Source organism: Helicoverpa armigera, chromosome 20 (genome assembly GCF_030705265.1).
Source record: "Helicoverpa armigera isolate CAAS_96S chromosome 20, ASM3070526v1, whole genome shotgun sequence".
In the NCBI taxonomy this organism is placed as follows: domain Eukaryota; kingdom Metazoa; phylum Arthropoda; class Insecta; order Lepidoptera; family Noctuidae; genus Helicoverpa; species Helicoverpa armigera.
Genome location: NC_087139.1, coordinates 10,167,608 through 10,183,165, shown reverse-complemented (window position 1 = coordinate 10,183,165; position 15,558 = coordinate 10,167,608). Strand labels below are relative to the sequence as shown.

The window sequence follows — 15,558 nt, the reverse complement described above, 5'->3', positions numbered from 1 at the left end:
ATGAGGTGAATAAATTTTCAGAAACCACAATAACAGTAGGAGCCAAAGCGTATGATCGCTTCATAGAGCTCTGATTGGCCCCAGGTGACCAAGTCAGGTCTGATTTGTTCGTTCATCAGATCTTTGAAAGTGTTTCGGTGGATACTTACTGTCGTCCTGTTTACGTGTGACACAAAATATGGTATATAAACGTCCTCTGCAAGAGCGAAATTTTCCCGGTGTGCGGTAGTGACGCACAGTATACAACACTTCTGTTTCTTTTGATTTGCTGGCTCCACCAAGAAATGACAAATTGCGAGCGTACATTTTGAAAATCTTGGCAAAACTGCAGGTTTCAAGTACGAACACATGAAGTGGACTCTCACAGATACGTGCATTTTGCCTATTCGTGAACTAATGCAAACATTTCGGTGGAGTCCCTCCCGGTTTAGACCTAACCCACATTAGGCGTGCGCGATCCTCGGGCGTGTGAGTAGCGCGTGCGTCGCGGGCACGCTGCGTGAGCGTCGCGTTTTGCTGCCCTGCGGCATTTGCAGCGCGCTCGACTTGACGTTTAACTGCTAAGGCGTTTAGCGGGCGGCGGGGATAGCGGGCGAAGGGGTAAGAACGGAACTCAAGCGCCGCGTGCTCGCCACGAGCGCGTCGCTTGCACTCTTCACACATGCCACAGGGCAGCAAAACGCGACTTTCACGCAGCGTGCCCGCGACGCACGCGCTACTCACACGCCCGAGGATCGCGTACGCCTAATGTGGGGTCAGCCTTATCATAGTGAGTAAGTGCACAGAAAATCCCCAATTCATACAAGTCATACAAGTGTTGCTCCCCAGTATTGAAACTATCCTACCCTATGCGCCTGCTGATGATGATGACTCATTTTATCATCCATCCAGCTATTCCCCAACTATGTTGGTGTTGGCTTCCAGTCACCGAATCTGTTTGAGTACCAATATTTTGCTTGGAGCGACTACCTATCTACCTATCTTCAATCCAGTCAACTACACAAGACGATATCCATGGTACCTAAGACTGACAGACTATCTGGCTTCTGATTAGTCGTAGCAGCTGCAGAAAATGTACAAATGACAGCTTTGTCAGACTCAAAGCATATAGACATAGATTATAGCTGTTTCCTGTGAAAATTACTTACGCACCATACGTAATAATTTTCCAAATTGGCTGACTAGATCCACAGATATTCACAACGTCACAAGCTTTACTTCTTTTGTTTAGATAAATGGTCACATCCACAACACAACCTTGATCAATGAATCTATGCGACTGCTAAGTGCTAATCCTAATTATACTGTCACGTGAAAGAATGCACCTATGGGATAAGTAGTATTTTGACTATTCTATATTGCCCACGCAGACGAAGTTGCGGGCAACAGCTAGTCCTACATAAAATCAAAAGTTCCTTGACTCGTACTTGTTCTTAAACTCTAGTTGTATGTAATACTCACGTGTTGTCAGCATGGAACAGCTCAGCGTCGGGCAGCACCTCGAGCGCGGCCAGCACGTGCGCGTGGTGCCTCGCGGCGGCAGGCTGGGCCCCGCGCAGCAGCGCCGCCGCCAGCCCCAGCGCCCGGGCGCCGGCGCCCGACACACGCGCCCATACCGAGCGCACGTCGGACTCCATGCGCCATAGTCTGCGGGGAAAAATATTAACATTAAATCAAAACTCGCTTATTCGAAGTAGGCTGAAAAATAAGAAATTGTCAAAAGTTAGAAATAAATGAATAGTTATTTGTTATACAAGAGTGCAAATATTATTAACGGTGTCCTAGCCAATTGTCAGTCAGGGCAGGTATTTTCATATAAAGAAATCAGGAAGAAAATCCTAATTGTCTATCCTCCACCGTCAGTGAACAAAGTCAGTGGACGGGTGTGATTTCACAGGCTAGAAACCCCTTGGTGTTGCCTTTATTTACTTTGGTCAAAGACACAGGTATCACTAGAGCATTCTTTCGCACCCCCGACAGATATTGGCCCACCAGATGTTCGAAAGTCGGACCCCGTCACCCTTAACACGAATTTCTACCCTAAAACACTCATTTAAAAGCCATACCCTTTTTTAATATTAAAGAATTGATTACAAAGTATATACTCAATTTATTGACATACAGTTCAACAAAATTTAATTTATCATTTACTAGCTGTTTTCCCCAGCTACCACTGATATGTACCAAATATCTATTAGTTCAATTTTCCTTTTAGTTTTAACCGACTTCCCAAAAAGGAGGAGGTTCTCAATTCGTCGGGATCTTTTTCATGTAAGTTCATATAGCCCCAATTTACAAAATCAACATACTTGTGCGTATGCTCCTTGCTATGAGGATGCGGTGCCGCGATAGCAGTCAATAACGCATGTGACACTCTGTCCGTGGCGCTGGTGGACGACGCCGCCGCAGCGCGCAGCGACGCGCGGCACGCTAACACTTGCGGCGGACGGTTGCGGTGGCCGGATTGTAGGAGCAGCGGCAGGATTTTTGGTACCTGGGGAGTTTGAGTAGTGGTAAGATATTGCAAATGGTAGTTTAGATAATTTTGACCACCATCCTAATATGATGGTGGTTTTCAATTTGGATTTTTGTTCAATTTTTTCAACTTTACTGATCATATTTTGCCATTTTTTTCCACGAACTGCAAGAAATACACATTGGTGTCGTGACTTAACGTCCACGCGCCGCCGAGCTGCCTCCGTGCTGTGCCTCTTACCTTCATGTACAGCAGCAGCAGCAGCAAGGGGTCATGCTGCTCAGCCGCCGCCGCCACCGCCAGCAAGCTGTGCTGGTGCGGCGCACAGCGCAGCAGCAGTGCCAGGCGCCCGTCCACGCGCCGCCGAGCTGCCTCCGGCCCGTCTTGTGCTTCCACCTGCCTAGCTTCCTCAGCCACGTAGCGGACTAACACTCCCAGCTAACAACAGAAATTACGCGTTATTGACCAAGTTCCGAAAAAGCAGGTTCTCAATCCAACCAGGTTTTTTTATCTAAAATATTTGTTGACTTCAACAAAATCGTTACATAAATCGATTGACAGCTTACAAAAAAGTTTCGATTTCAATAATAATAATCACATTTGCTTCTCTTGGTCGTGGTTAAGTAACAACCGCACCAGTCGTTAATGTAAGGCAACGCTTGGTGCGGTTGTACTGTAGATTAGACGGAAAATTAGGCTACATCATGAAGTTAATATTGCTATGACAATTTGATTAACATTTTGGGCCATTTCTCTCGAGTAATCCCAATTTAAGTAAGTACTTACCTGATGATGATCAAGCCGCAGCGTGTCAGTGGGCACGTGGTGCTTGGGCGTGGTCTTGTCGCGTCCCTGCCACACGCGGGGACTCTCCGTCAGCGTGGTCGCGAAGTCCAGCACCGCGGTAGGAGACCAGCCACTGTACGAATAAACATATTGTTAGTCGAGGGCAAAAGCTTTGAACATTTTCCTCTTATAGTCTCCCTCATGACTTTCAGAAGCCAGTAAGTCTAACACCAGTCTAACCAAGGAGTATTGGGTTGCCCGGGTAACTGGGTTGAGGAGGTCAGGCAGGGCAGGTCGCTCCTTGTACAACACTGGTACTCAGCTACATCCGGTTAGACTGGAAGCCGACCCCAACATAGTTGGAAAAAGGCTCGGAGGATGATGAGTCTCCCTGATGACTTTCTTAAGTGCCCCCTTATGTACGCTCTTATGTACTCCCTTATATAATTTTTTGTGTTCTGTCCAATGTCCTTAAGTATTCTGCTTATATCCTTGCAGCCCGACCTGAACATCAGCTGCATCTGTGCACGGGAGACTGTGCCTTACCCCTCGGGCTGCAGCAGCGTGGTGAGGCAGTAGTGCAGGGTCCGCCAGGAGGCGCGGTGTGCCAGCAGCGTCACCAGCAGCGGCCGCAGCCCGACCTGAACATCAGCTGCATCTGTGCACGGGAGACTGTGCCTTACCCCTCGGGCTGCAGCAGCGTGGTGAGGCAGTAGTGCAGGGTCCGCCAGGAGGCGCGGTGTGCCAGCAGCGTCACCAGCAGCGGCCGCAGCCCGACCTGAACATCAGCTGCATCTGTGCACGGGAGACTGTGCCTTACCCTCGGGCTGCAGCAGCGTGGTGAGGCAGTAGTGCAGGGTCCGCCAGGAGGCGCGGTGTGCCAGCAGCGTCACCAGCAGCGGCCGCAGCCCGACCTGAACATCAGCTGCATCTGTGCACGGGAGACTGTGCCTTACCCCTCGGGCTGCAGCAGCGTGGTGAGGCAGTAGTGCAGGGTCCGCCAGGAGGCGCGGTGTGCCAGCAGCGTCACCAGCAGCGGCCGCAGCCCGACCTGAACATCAGCTGCATCTGTGCACGGGAGACTGTGCCTTACCCCTCGGGCTGCAGCAGCGTGGTGAGGCAGTAGTGCAGGGTCCGCCAGGAGGCGCGGTGTGCCAGCAGCGTCACCAGCAGCGGCCGCAGCCCGACCTGAACATCAGCTGCATCTGTGCACGGGAGACTGTGCCTTACCCCTCGGGCTGCAGCAGCGTGGTGAGGCAGTAGTGCAGGGTCCGCCAGGAGGCGCGGTGTGCCAGCAGCGTCACCAGCAGCGGCCGCAGCCCGACCTGAACATCAGCTGCATCTGTGCACGGGAGACTGTGCCTTACCCCTCGGGCTGCAGCAGCGTGGTGAGGCAGTAGTGCAGGGTCCGCCAGGAGGCGCGGTGTGCCAGCAGCGTCACCAGCAGCGGCCGCAGCCCGACCTGAACATCAGCTGCATCTGTGCACGGGAGACTGTGCCTTACCCCTCGGGCTGCAGCAGCGTGGTGAGGCAGTAGTGCAGGGTCCGCCAGGAGGCGCGGTGTGCCAGCAGCGTCACCAGCAGCGGCCGCAGCCCGACCTGAACATCAGCTGCATCTGTGCACGGGAGACTGTGCCTTACCCCTCGGGCTGCAGCAGCGTGGTGAGGCAGTAGTGCAGGGTCCGCCAGGAGGCGCGGTGTGCCAGCAGCGTCACCAGCAGCGGCCGCCACGCCGCGCAGCCCGACCTGAACATCAGCTGCATCTGTGCACGGGAGACTGTGCCTTACCCCTCGGGCTGCAGCAGCGTGGTGAGGCAGTAGTGCAGGGTCCGCCAGGAGGCGCGGTGTGCCAGCAGCGTCACCAGCAGCGGCCGCCACGCCGCGCAGCCCGACCTGAACATCAGCTGCATCTGTAAGGGGACATCTATGTTAATAAGAGAGCAATAAGTGGATGGGGTGATCATGTAATCATGACGAGTTCAAGTTAAATTGCTAATTTCGCCTGTCATTTGAACATCTTTATTGACAGAAATCAGAAAATCTGACACCACCAAGGTGTTGGGTTGCTCAGGTGTAGTCAGTGTTTAGGAGCACAGTTAGGCTTCATGTGGCACACTGACACTCAGCTGCCTGTCTGTGGATAGACTGGCAGCTGGAAGTTGTGAAAGCCTTTGCATATGATGTCACTTTGATAACTATGGGGGACAGTTCTGGGGATTCTGCACCTGTCTCTGGCGCTGGTCGCTGGGCCCGAGCGCCTCGCGCTGCAGCTCGGACATCCAGTCCAGCAGCAGCCCCACGCCCAGCCCGCCGCGGGAGAACACGTGCGCCGGACCCGATGTGCCGTCCTCGTGCTTTATCTGCGCAAATACATACAAGATATAAAAGATAAACTTACGCCAGCAGTTTCTTCAGAATCCATTAAAACAAGTAGCCTATGCCCCTTTTGATGGTATTCACCGTTTGTATACCAAATGTCAACTTAAATGGCATCTTCAGTAGTTTTGACGTGAAAGCGCACAAGATAAACAGAGTTACTTTCGCACCTATATCTGCGCAGACACCTGTGTATTTTAATGACAACCAGTTGAGTTAGTTGATAGTTTTTGGAACACAATCACCGCATGTTCTGGGATCGTAATGAAGCCGAAAGCCTGCATCGTGCTGAGCATTGAGACTAGAGAGGGGACCGGAGGGAAGAATCGTTCTTGGAGAGAGGGGGAGGTGTCGTTATAAGAAAGGGGAGGGGGTGATAGGGGGTTGGTGCAAAGCATGCTAAGTACATCTGACCTTGGACTCGTAGTGTCCCTCCTGGTTCTTCTCGAGGATGTGCGTGATGACATCCACGAGGACGCGCGTGTCCTGGCTCGAGATGATGCGGTTGCCGAGAGCCTCTAGCGTACTGGGGGATGATGTCTCCAAGGCTATATCGGAAGAAAACACTCAGTTACCAATTCAAGATAAGCTGAATTTAACGTAAATTTATTTTTTATGTCGATGACAATATAAGCAGTGTCTTATATAATCACCAAGATCTTCAGTACAAGTGGTAAAGGCAAGCTGCTTCCAACCAGTCCTTTTCGAAAATAATTGGGGAGATTGGCCTCCCCAATTATTTTCCAAAGGTTGAGCAATGGACTTCTCCTGACTGAAATTTATTTATACCTACAGAACAGTTACCAACAAAATTAAATAGACTAATTTTAAAAGAAGAAGGCTAAACATGACAGAAGTTCTATGATTTTATTCTATTTGTCCAGCACTGACCTGCAATAAGCTGCTGCCTGGTAGCTGCAGGCGGTACGGGCACGTCACGATCACGCTTGGCAGTGCCGCCCTGCATCATAGCACGTAGCACGTCCAGCACTGGGCCTGCTTGCAGCTTGCACTGCATGAGGAGTGTGTCTGCGATCTAGAGTAAATATACGGAGGATATAGTTAGTACTAGTCAGGGTAAAGATGCTGCAGACGTCAATATGTGTTATATTAAACAAAGTATGCGTAAGTGTTCCCAAAATAGATTTGACAAAAATAATGTTCGTAATTACATTGCATTACAGGTAAGCAACAGGCAGAAAGGGGAACACGAAGCCTTCACATAATAATAATACATAAAGAATATACTTATGTACTAGTTATGTGCGTGTAAACTGCTTCGATGGTCTAGCTGTCGCAAGCGTGGCTGCTATGCCCGAGGTCTCGTGTTCTTAAAATCGCTTTGTGAGTTTTCGAAATATTCACAGAGCAGCCCGGAGCCTGGAAGTTGGTGATCGATTCACCCGTGCATTGGAGAGTACGTTAATGTCGGTCCTGCGCCTGATCTCTCTCCGGTCGTGTCGGATTGCCGTCCTATCGCGCCATGAGAGCGAAGGAATAGTGAGTGCACCTGTCTGCGCAAATGCTTGTGCACTATAACATGTCCTGCGCAGTTGGCTAATCTCCTTATATGAGAACAGCCGCCGTAGCGGATAATCAGCTAGGGGGATATCATCATTATCATGTGTGTGTTTATGGAGTATTATTTATTATTTTGGGATGAAAGTAGTTGCTCGAAGTTATTACATTTTTCGGACTTTTGGCAGGCGTCCTAGGTGGTCGATACGTGGATTTGTGTCAGGAAGGAGAGTTTTGTAAGCACTGTACCTGCAGTGTAGCAGCCCCCGGCAGCGGCAGCAGCGCCCGCAGCAGCGGCGCGGCGTGTGCGGGGCGCCGCACCAGCCCGGCGGCGCCGCCCGCGCTGCTGATGCTACCCTAGCGACATCAGCTACTGTACCTGCAGTGTAGCAGCCCCCGGCAGCGGCAGCAGCGCCCGCAGCAGCGGCGCGGCGTGTGCGGGGCGCCGCACCAGCCCGGCGGCGCCGCCCGCGCTGCTGATGCTACCCTAGCGACATCAGCTACTGTACCTGCAGTGTAGCAGCCCCCGGCAGCGGCAGCAGCGCCCGCAGCAGCGGCGCGGCGTGCGGGGGCGCACCAGCCGGCGGCGCCGCCCGCGCTGCTGATGCTACCCTAGCGACATCAGCTACTGTACCTGCAGTGTAGCAGCCCCCGGCAGCGGCAGCAGCGCCCGCAGCAGCGGCGCGGCGTGTGCGGGGCGCCGCACCAGCCCGGCGGCGCCGCCCGCGCTGCTGATGCTACCCTAGCGACATCAGCTACTGTACCTGCAGTGTAGCAGCCCCCGGCAGCGGCAGCAGCGCCCGCAGCAGCGGCGCGGCGTGCGGGCGCCGCACCAGCCCGGCGGCGCCGCCCGCGCTGCTGATGCTACCCTAGCGACATCAGCTACTGTACCTGCAGTGTAGCAGCCCCCGGCAGCGGCAGCAGCGCCCGCAGCAGCGGCGCGGCGTGTGCGGGGCGCCGCACCAGCCGGCGGCGCCGCCCGCGCTGCTGATGCTACCCTAGCGACATCAGCTACTGTACCTGCAGTGTAGCAGCCCCCGGCAGCGGCAGCAGCGCCCGCAGCAGCGGCGCGGCGTGTGCGGGGCGCCGCACCAGCCCGGCGGCGCCGCCCGCGCTGCTGGCCAGCGAGCGCAGCCACGACAATGTACGCCCCACGTACCCCGTGTTCGATAGCGTCGCGCCAGATGCTATCGATTCAGTTATAAGCTGGGGAGAGGACAGAAAATTATAGAATTTGAAGTTACTAATCACACAGACATAAACGAAAAAACATTATTAGTTCATATGTTTGCTTCAACCAGCTATAGAGCTTTCACTCCATCAAACGAAAACCGCTGGCTACAAATGCACTCTCAAAAGTTCACACAAAGAAATTGGTTCACATAGAAAACAGCCATTATCCATAAATTATTATCACCTTTCCTTTCTATTCACTTCTATTTATGTTCTCTTCCCTATTTCGCTTTCACTTTTCCTTCTAAAGAAACATGAAAATTTTCGCGATTTCACAAAGTCATCCACATAGAAAGTAAGCAAACTTACCGATATAAGTTCAGTGAAAGCGGTATCCACATCCCCGGCGAAGGTGTTAGCGCCTGTAAAGACGGTGCTGAGCAGTGGTGCCACCAGCTCGGGCTGCAGCGGCGCTCGCACCACGCTGCTGCCCCACTCGTCAGCTGGTTCTTCGGGTAACTCCTCTTTGACGAAAAGTGTGTCATCTGTCGGGAGGATACAGTTTTATTAGACAACTAGTGCTAGCTCTTGCTTCGCTTCGGTAACAGTTTCTCTACTGTATTATGCATGTATTATACACATAACTTTCCTCTTGAACACTCTATGTGATAAAAAAATCCGCATGAAAATCGATTGCGTAGTTTTGAAGATTTAATCGTACTAAGGGACATAGGGATAGAAAAAGCTGACTCAGACTTTGTTTTATACTATGTAGTGATATTGTTACGCACATACGTTTCTTGTGGTATAATGATCTCTATATGTACTTTGAATTTTTGCCTAAGAATGGCTGTTTCTCCTGGCGTTTTAAGACGGTTTCTTGAGAGCAGCACCGTCCAGCAAGTTTACTTACCGGGCGGGTATGCAGGCAGCGCAAGACGCAGCGCAGCAGCGAAGGCGTCCCCGCCGACGGCGCCGCGAGCACGCTGCACGGCCAGCAGCTGCGCCATGTAGGCGCGCTCCACGCCCAGCCGCACCACCGCGCCCGCCGGGCACGCGTCCAGCGCGCATAGCAACGAACTGAACACAAAAAGATAAAAAAATATGTTAATACATTTTTAGCTCAATTCGGATTGTATAACATTCTCAGGAATAGATAGAAAACTGTATGTAATATGTAATTAATTTTATTTTCTTTTAAAAAGTGTAGTGTCTTGGAACTCTTTGGAACCGTGCACCTAACTTTGACGTTTCGAAAGAGTTTGAGTTCAAAACAAAAACTTTTCGACCTGGAAACCGTCAGAAAACATCCATTTTGATATGACAACGTCTAATAACTTCATGTTACGGGCTGCATGCAAGAAAAAGTTGACATCATTGTCCCGTTACGCGAGCAAGAGCGCGGCGCGAACGGGGGAGAGGGAGGCATGTTCGGCTCGAGTGATCGGCTCATAAAGGTACTACTGACATGTTTCGTGAACAGACTATACAGACAACCAATTTTTCCGACACTTACCTCATAGCGGTGACAGGCATGCCAAAAGTCTGTATGAACAGAGCCAGCTTGGGCGCCGTCATGGCTCTCATGCCGGACTCCAGTAGCGGCGATCGCGCTGACCTCACCATGTGCAAGCGCAGCCAGTCGGGCAGCAGGAGAGCTTCCTCCTGCGTGTCCAGGGTGAAGGCTTGCGGGGCATCGTTACCCACCCACACTGACATCAGCCAGGAGTACATCTCTTGGTTTGTGTCGTCTGGGAAATGAGGGGGAATTGGTAAATTGAGGACGTTCTCGATGTTGAAGGTTATAAGGTTGAATATTTTTTATTTGTAAAACATAGGTACTGACAAAATAATTTCGTCAATACGTTCTTCGATAAGATCTTCTTATGTATGTATAATTAGAACGCTATGTTTTGTCAAATGTAGTAGAGTAAATACAATATATGATTCTGAACAGGGCAAGAAGAAGAATTTAAATATTATGCCTGCCATTTATAAATCTACTAATTCATCGAACCTATAAAAACTAAAAACTTGGTAAACTATTTAATCGTTCGAATTTTAGCACAATAAATAAATCGTGCATCTGAAACGTTTCATCAGCTAAAAACTCCGGTTCTATACACACACCGGTCAAACATGTTACACCCCTATTTTTACATCAGTGGTTAAAACATCACAAACCCACATAATATATCACTACTCACATATAGAAGGACCCAGACACAGCAGCTTCAAGTACGCATGCGCTAACACGAGATGTATCCTCGCAGTCTTGCCACTCGGCCATTGCACTAGTACTCGCTCGCCGAACGCCCAGGCGCTACTGCCGGCTGCCGGCTCCGTGGGAGTGGGCGGGGCTGCCGCGTCTGAGGTGCGTACCTGTGGAGGGGATGCTACGAGGTTGCTACGGCGTAGCTAGTGGCTACGTGGCGTAGCGGACCAATGTGATAATATGAAGTCGCTTTTTTAAATATAGTTTTGTATATATGTTCTTCTATTGTATTTTGTAATAAATAATTATGTCAACATTGTTCATAAGACGGATCTCAAAATGATTCAATGTACAGAATTATTACAATACTGCTAAAATAATAGTGGATCATTCAACTTAAGCACATTGTGCTTTTTTGATCTACAAACTTTTATTTATTTATTTACTACATACATAATGAAAGTGAATCCAAAACGTAATGATCTCAAAAAGTATGAAAAGTCGAAGAAAAGTTAACAGTATGCTACTAGGATCAGTTCTATGGTCCAATTTACAACCTTACCACAATCCGCACAAGGTTAACATTGCACGGACTGATTTTCACCCACATAAGGTTGACATCCCACTGACCTTCTGCAGATACTCATACAGTATCTTGGCGACGGAGTAGAGCGCTCTGTGCTGTCACTGTAGCCCGCTCCATCAGGACTTGGCTTAGATCCTGGGGAGGTATTCACTTCCCACTGACCTTCTGCAGATACTCACACAGTATCTTGGTGACGAAGTAGAGCGCTCTGTGCTGTCACTGTAGCCCGCTCCATCAGGACTTGGCTTAGATCCTGGGGGGAATAAGGGCTTCACATCCCACTGACCTTCTGCAGATACTCATACAGGATCTTGGTGACGGAGTAGAGCGCCCTGTGCTGCGCGTGCTGCGGCTCCGTGGGCTCGTCGGGGCGGTCGCCCGTGCCGACCACGCTGCCCATCACTGTGGCTCGCTCCATTAGGACTTGGCTTAGATCCTGGGGGAGGAGAGGGATAAAAGTGTCGTTAGAGGCATTTTCTGCAGGGAGTAATCAAATTTTAATGAGCCATAGTGTCAGACGGTAAAACCTGCTCATGTTTCTATCTAGAGTGTTCCAGGATGTAAGTATGTCTTTTGAACAATTTTTCGCAGTTCCAGTAGGTTGGATAGGGGAATATACCATCAACCACTGTTTAGGGTATATTACCCCTCATAGTCTTGCCTGTGAAGCTTAATAATATATTGGTACTTTTCAAAACCTAGACCGAGGTAAGGTTCCTCCTTTTGTTTGTCTCCTTTTGTTTTATTCTAGACGTATTTCTCACCAGCACTAGATCAGTATGGTCGACCGTGGGAGTGCGGCTGACGTATGCGGCGAGGAACGCGATGTAGGCGGCCACGTGTCGCGGCACGCACTCCACTATGCAGGCGGCGCGGATGCGGCACACCACCTCCTCGCGGACTGACTCCCAGTGGGGGAGATCCCACAGGAGGTCCAGCCATTCCCTAGGAAAACAAACAGGTTTTAGACATCGGTTGTTGGGTGGGTCCCTAATTGACCAACACGGGGTTCGGATACCGGATATATTTCGCGTAAACCCCCAGATTGAATCTCGGACCACTGCGCAGTAACTGCCCGTGCCTCGCATACCTCACGCTCTCACACGTTTTTGCTTACCTTGCACTCAGCCATACATACTTACATGTGTCCCTATAAGGTTCAAGATTCAAGCGAATGTAACTAGACTTCAAGTCTAAACAGCGACTTGGAACATAAAAAGTCTAAAGAACATATTGCTACCGATTTTCAACAAAAAAAAAGTGAAATCTGAATGTTTAAATAAGCTGAATATTATGTAAATCTTCCATCGTTATATGATTTTTCATCAAATTAAGTTAACGTCAAATAAAATTTTCATTTGTGTAAAGTTTCATCTGACATAATTAATAAAAATAAACGATCACTTACTCAGGGCTTACTTCAGCATTGTAATCAGTTTCCGATGTATCCTCCGACGATTGCAGGACGAGTTTCAGTCCCTGTCAAACGAAAACTAGAATTAACACTAGATAGACAGATAGTCGAAATATGTATGTACTGTGTGATTTAACTTTTCTAATGTATGTACTTTCTAAGTATTTCTTGGACAAAAATGATTGTGTTTCGGAACTGTAGCTCGCAGCTGTCATTTCACATCCTTGGCAGTCGTTACAGGTAGTCAGAAGCCAGTAAGTCTGACACCAGTCTAACCAAGGGGTATTGAGTTACCCTGGTAACTGGGTTGAGGAGGTTAGGTAGGCAGTCGCTCTTTGTAAGACACTGGTACTCAGCTGCATCCGGTGAGACTGGAAGTCGACCTTAACATAGTTGTTAAAAGGCTTGGAGGATGATGATGCTACATACCCTGCTAGCGGTAGCTCGTGTCGGCGCATGTGTATGTGCGAGCCTCTGCATATAATAATGCAGGACTGCGCGGGCGCCTTCCTCCGACTCGGCCACGGTGCGGCGTAAGTGGGCGCACAGCTCACCCGCCTTGCCCACCTCGCCACCCGCCCCGCCCGCTGACAGGAACTCGCACAGACATTGGACTGGGAGGACACTGGGGGGAAACAAAATATTATACGTATAAGCCCGTATGTTCCTTCCCTATATACTCCTTTATACATAATACAGCCATATAATACGTATATTCCGGCTTATATACTCCCTTATGTAGTTCCTACTATACTGTCTTATATACCTACACCACTTGTATATTACCCCTTATTTACCCCCCTTACGTACTTCTTTATTCACTAGCTTTCTTGTGTACTACCCCTTATGTATCTAAAGCTCATATTATACTTCCTTATGTACTGCTGCCTTATGTATTCCCTTTATCCCTGTGAATTTTCAACCATATCAAATTGTCCAGCCGCATCTGAGAGCTCATCGCTTGCAGGGTGTCGATGATCCACTGTTACCTGAGCTCCAGCTGGTCATGTCTCAGCAGCTGGTGCAGCCAGGGCATGGCGCGCCGGGTGCCGTGCCGCTCCACCAGCTCCAGCAGCAGCGCGGGCTGCCGGCACAGCAGCTTGCCCAGCCGCATCTGAGAGCTCATCGCTTGCAGGGTCTCGATGATCCACTGTTACCTGAGCTCCAGCTGGTCATGTCTCAGCAGCTGGTGCAGCCAGGGCATGGCGCGCCGGGTGCCGTGCCGCTCCACCAGCTCCAGCAGCAGCGCGGGCTGCCGGCACAGCAGCTTGCCCAGCCGCATCTGAGAGCTCATCGCTTGCAGGGTCTCGATGATCCACTGTTACCTGAGCTCCAGCTGGTCATGTCTCAGCAGCTGGTGCAGCCAGGGCATGGCGCGCCGGGTGCCGTGCCGCTCCACCAGCTCCAGCAGCAGCGCGGGCTGCCGGCACAGCAGCTTGCCCAGCCGCATCTGAGAGCTCATCGCTTGCAGGGTCTCGATGATCGCTTGGGGAGGTTTCCGGGCTGGTCCGAGGGGTTCTAGGGTTGTGAGCTGTCGGAAATATGAAAATAATTAAGAGGAGGCAAGAAACAACAAGGTGTTATTAAACGGCAACTGCGCCGTATTTCAATGTTTCCAGCCAATACAGGATTTTGTCCAATTCGTTCTCAGAAATATTCAACACATCCTGCTAATTTTCAGGCGCAAGAAATGTAGACACTCATCTCATCTCGTAATTCCAATATGTACATTACTATACATACATATTAATCCCTGAACATTCCGTTTTCCATCACATTCCATAAACCAGTTCCAAACTTCCAATCCAGTCTAAGTTACCCACATACCTGACTAAGCAGCCTGGAAGAGTGTTCAGTAACAGGCAGCTTGGCATTACTTGCTGCCGCCAGGTGAGTCTCCAACTGCAAGATAGCAGCACGCTCGGCTTCTGCACGCTCAGCTTCAGCTGCCGAGCTGGTGTTCCATTCTATGCTGGGCTTGCTGGAAGGAGGTAAAGAGCATTTAGTGAGGATGGATTCGATCTCGAAGTCAGGAAAAATGTATAGGTATGTAAATAATGTGCATGTAAAGGTACATGGTTACAAGGTTCAGGAAATGTGTGATATATAATAAATGATATTCGGCCATGAGGTCTATTTTCGGAAGAAATCAGACATATGCCTATATGCCGTGCACTTTCTATTCCCTCACTCTCATAGCGTGATATCATGGGGAATCCGAAACGGATAGAAATTCGGCGCATGACCGTTATTTGGGGGTTCTCCGAGACACGGTTGTATCAGCACCAACTGTCAGACTACGGGCTGATTTGTGAAAGTTTTTAGCGAATGTCCCCAGCTTGTGGCAAAGTCAGGTCCGGCTGCAGGGTATATTGATGATGTCCCATCCTATGAAAAGACATACTTGGTGATACAGAGCTCGATGAGCGCCCTGAGCGTGGGGTAGAGCGCGGCGGCTCGCTCGGCGAACTGGCTGGGGGTGTAGCTAGAGACATACTTGGTGATACAGAGCTCGATGAGCGCCCTGAGCGTGGGGTAGAGCGCGGCGGCTCGCTCGGCGAACTGGCTGGGGGTGTAGCTAGAGACATACTTGGTGATACAGAGCTCGATGAGCGCCCTGAGCGTGGGGTAGAGCGCGGCGGCTCGCTCGGCGAACTGGCTGGGGTTGTGCGCCGCCAGCATCGTCAGCAGCAGCCAGCCGCGCCAGTACAAAGACGTGATGCCCAGGGCTGGCGGAGTGTAGCTGGACAAGCAACAACAAACATACGATTAAAAAAATTACAATCATTCTTGAAAATCTGCACAAAATGTATATTTATTTTGTAAATGACAGATAAACAATGAATTTATGAGTTAACAAAAGGTACTTAGAATAAGTTATGTAGCGAGTTAAAGCTCTAGCCGGCGCCGGCCGCCGCGTAACAGACGCGCACGAACCGGTTAGAACCGGCGTCGACCGGCCTGCGCCGACTCCCGAGTTAGTTTAGTTGAGAATAGTCCGGGATATGCGATCT

General features: G+C 50.3%; 1 protein-coding gene across 1 annotated transcript in view; it reads right to left on the bottom strand.

Moving 5' to 3' along the window:
• The window catches only part of LOC110377348 (integrator complex subunit 1), a 28,859-nt gene that overhangs the window by 5,732 nt on the left and 7,569 nt on the right, over nucleotides 1-15,558 (bottom strand). Inside the window, exons 16-40 of the mRNA XM_064039873.1 lie at nucleotides 14,949-15,287; nucleotides 14,372-14,525; nucleotides 13,870-14,075; nucleotides 13,817-13,826; nucleotides 13,534-13,694; nucleotides 12,974-13,169; nucleotides 12,539-12,609; nucleotides 11,895-12,075; nucleotides 11,417-11,566; nucleotides 10,537-10,711; nucleotides 9,846-10,080; nucleotides 9,243-9,409; nucleotides 8,699-8,874; nucleotides 8,177-8,362; nucleotides 7,406-7,513; nucleotides 6,530-6,674; nucleotides 6,053-6,186; nucleotides 5,488-5,622; nucleotides 5,050-5,172; nucleotides 4,767-5,008; nucleotides 4,083-4,321; nucleotides 3,263-3,396; nucleotides 2,717-2,914; nucleotides 2,310-2,494; nucleotides 1,462-1,647 (exon numbers count right to left, since the gene is read on the bottom strand). Of these exons, the coding sequence (XP_063895943.1) occupies nucleotides 1,462-1,647; nucleotides 2,310-2,494; nucleotides 2,717-2,914; nucleotides 3,263-3,396; nucleotides 4,083-4,321; nucleotides 4,767-5,008; nucleotides 5,050-5,172; nucleotides 5,488-5,622; nucleotides 6,053-6,186; nucleotides 6,530-6,674; nucleotides 7,406-7,513; nucleotides 8,177-8,362; nucleotides 8,699-8,874; nucleotides 9,243-9,409; nucleotides 9,846-10,080; nucleotides 10,537-10,711; nucleotides 11,417-11,566; nucleotides 11,895-12,075; nucleotides 12,539-12,609; nucleotides 12,974-13,169; nucleotides 13,534-13,694; nucleotides 13,817-13,826; nucleotides 13,870-14,075; nucleotides 14,372-14,525; nucleotides 14,949-15,287 (4,236 nt within the window). The remainder of the gene's footprint in view (nucleotides 1-1,461; nucleotides 1,648-2,309; nucleotides 2,495-2,716; nucleotides 2,915-3,262; nucleotides 3,397-4,082; nucleotides 4,322-4,766; nucleotides 5,009-5,049; nucleotides 5,173-5,487; nucleotides 5,623-6,052; nucleotides 6,187-6,529; nucleotides 6,675-7,405; nucleotides 7,514-8,176; nucleotides 8,363-8,698; nucleotides 8,875-9,242; nucleotides 9,410-9,845; nucleotides 10,081-10,536; nucleotides 10,712-11,416; nucleotides 11,567-11,894; nucleotides 12,076-12,538; nucleotides 12,610-12,973; nucleotides 13,170-13,533; nucleotides 13,695-13,816; nucleotides 13,827-13,869; nucleotides 14,076-14,371; nucleotides 14,526-14,948; nucleotides 15,288-15,558) is intronic.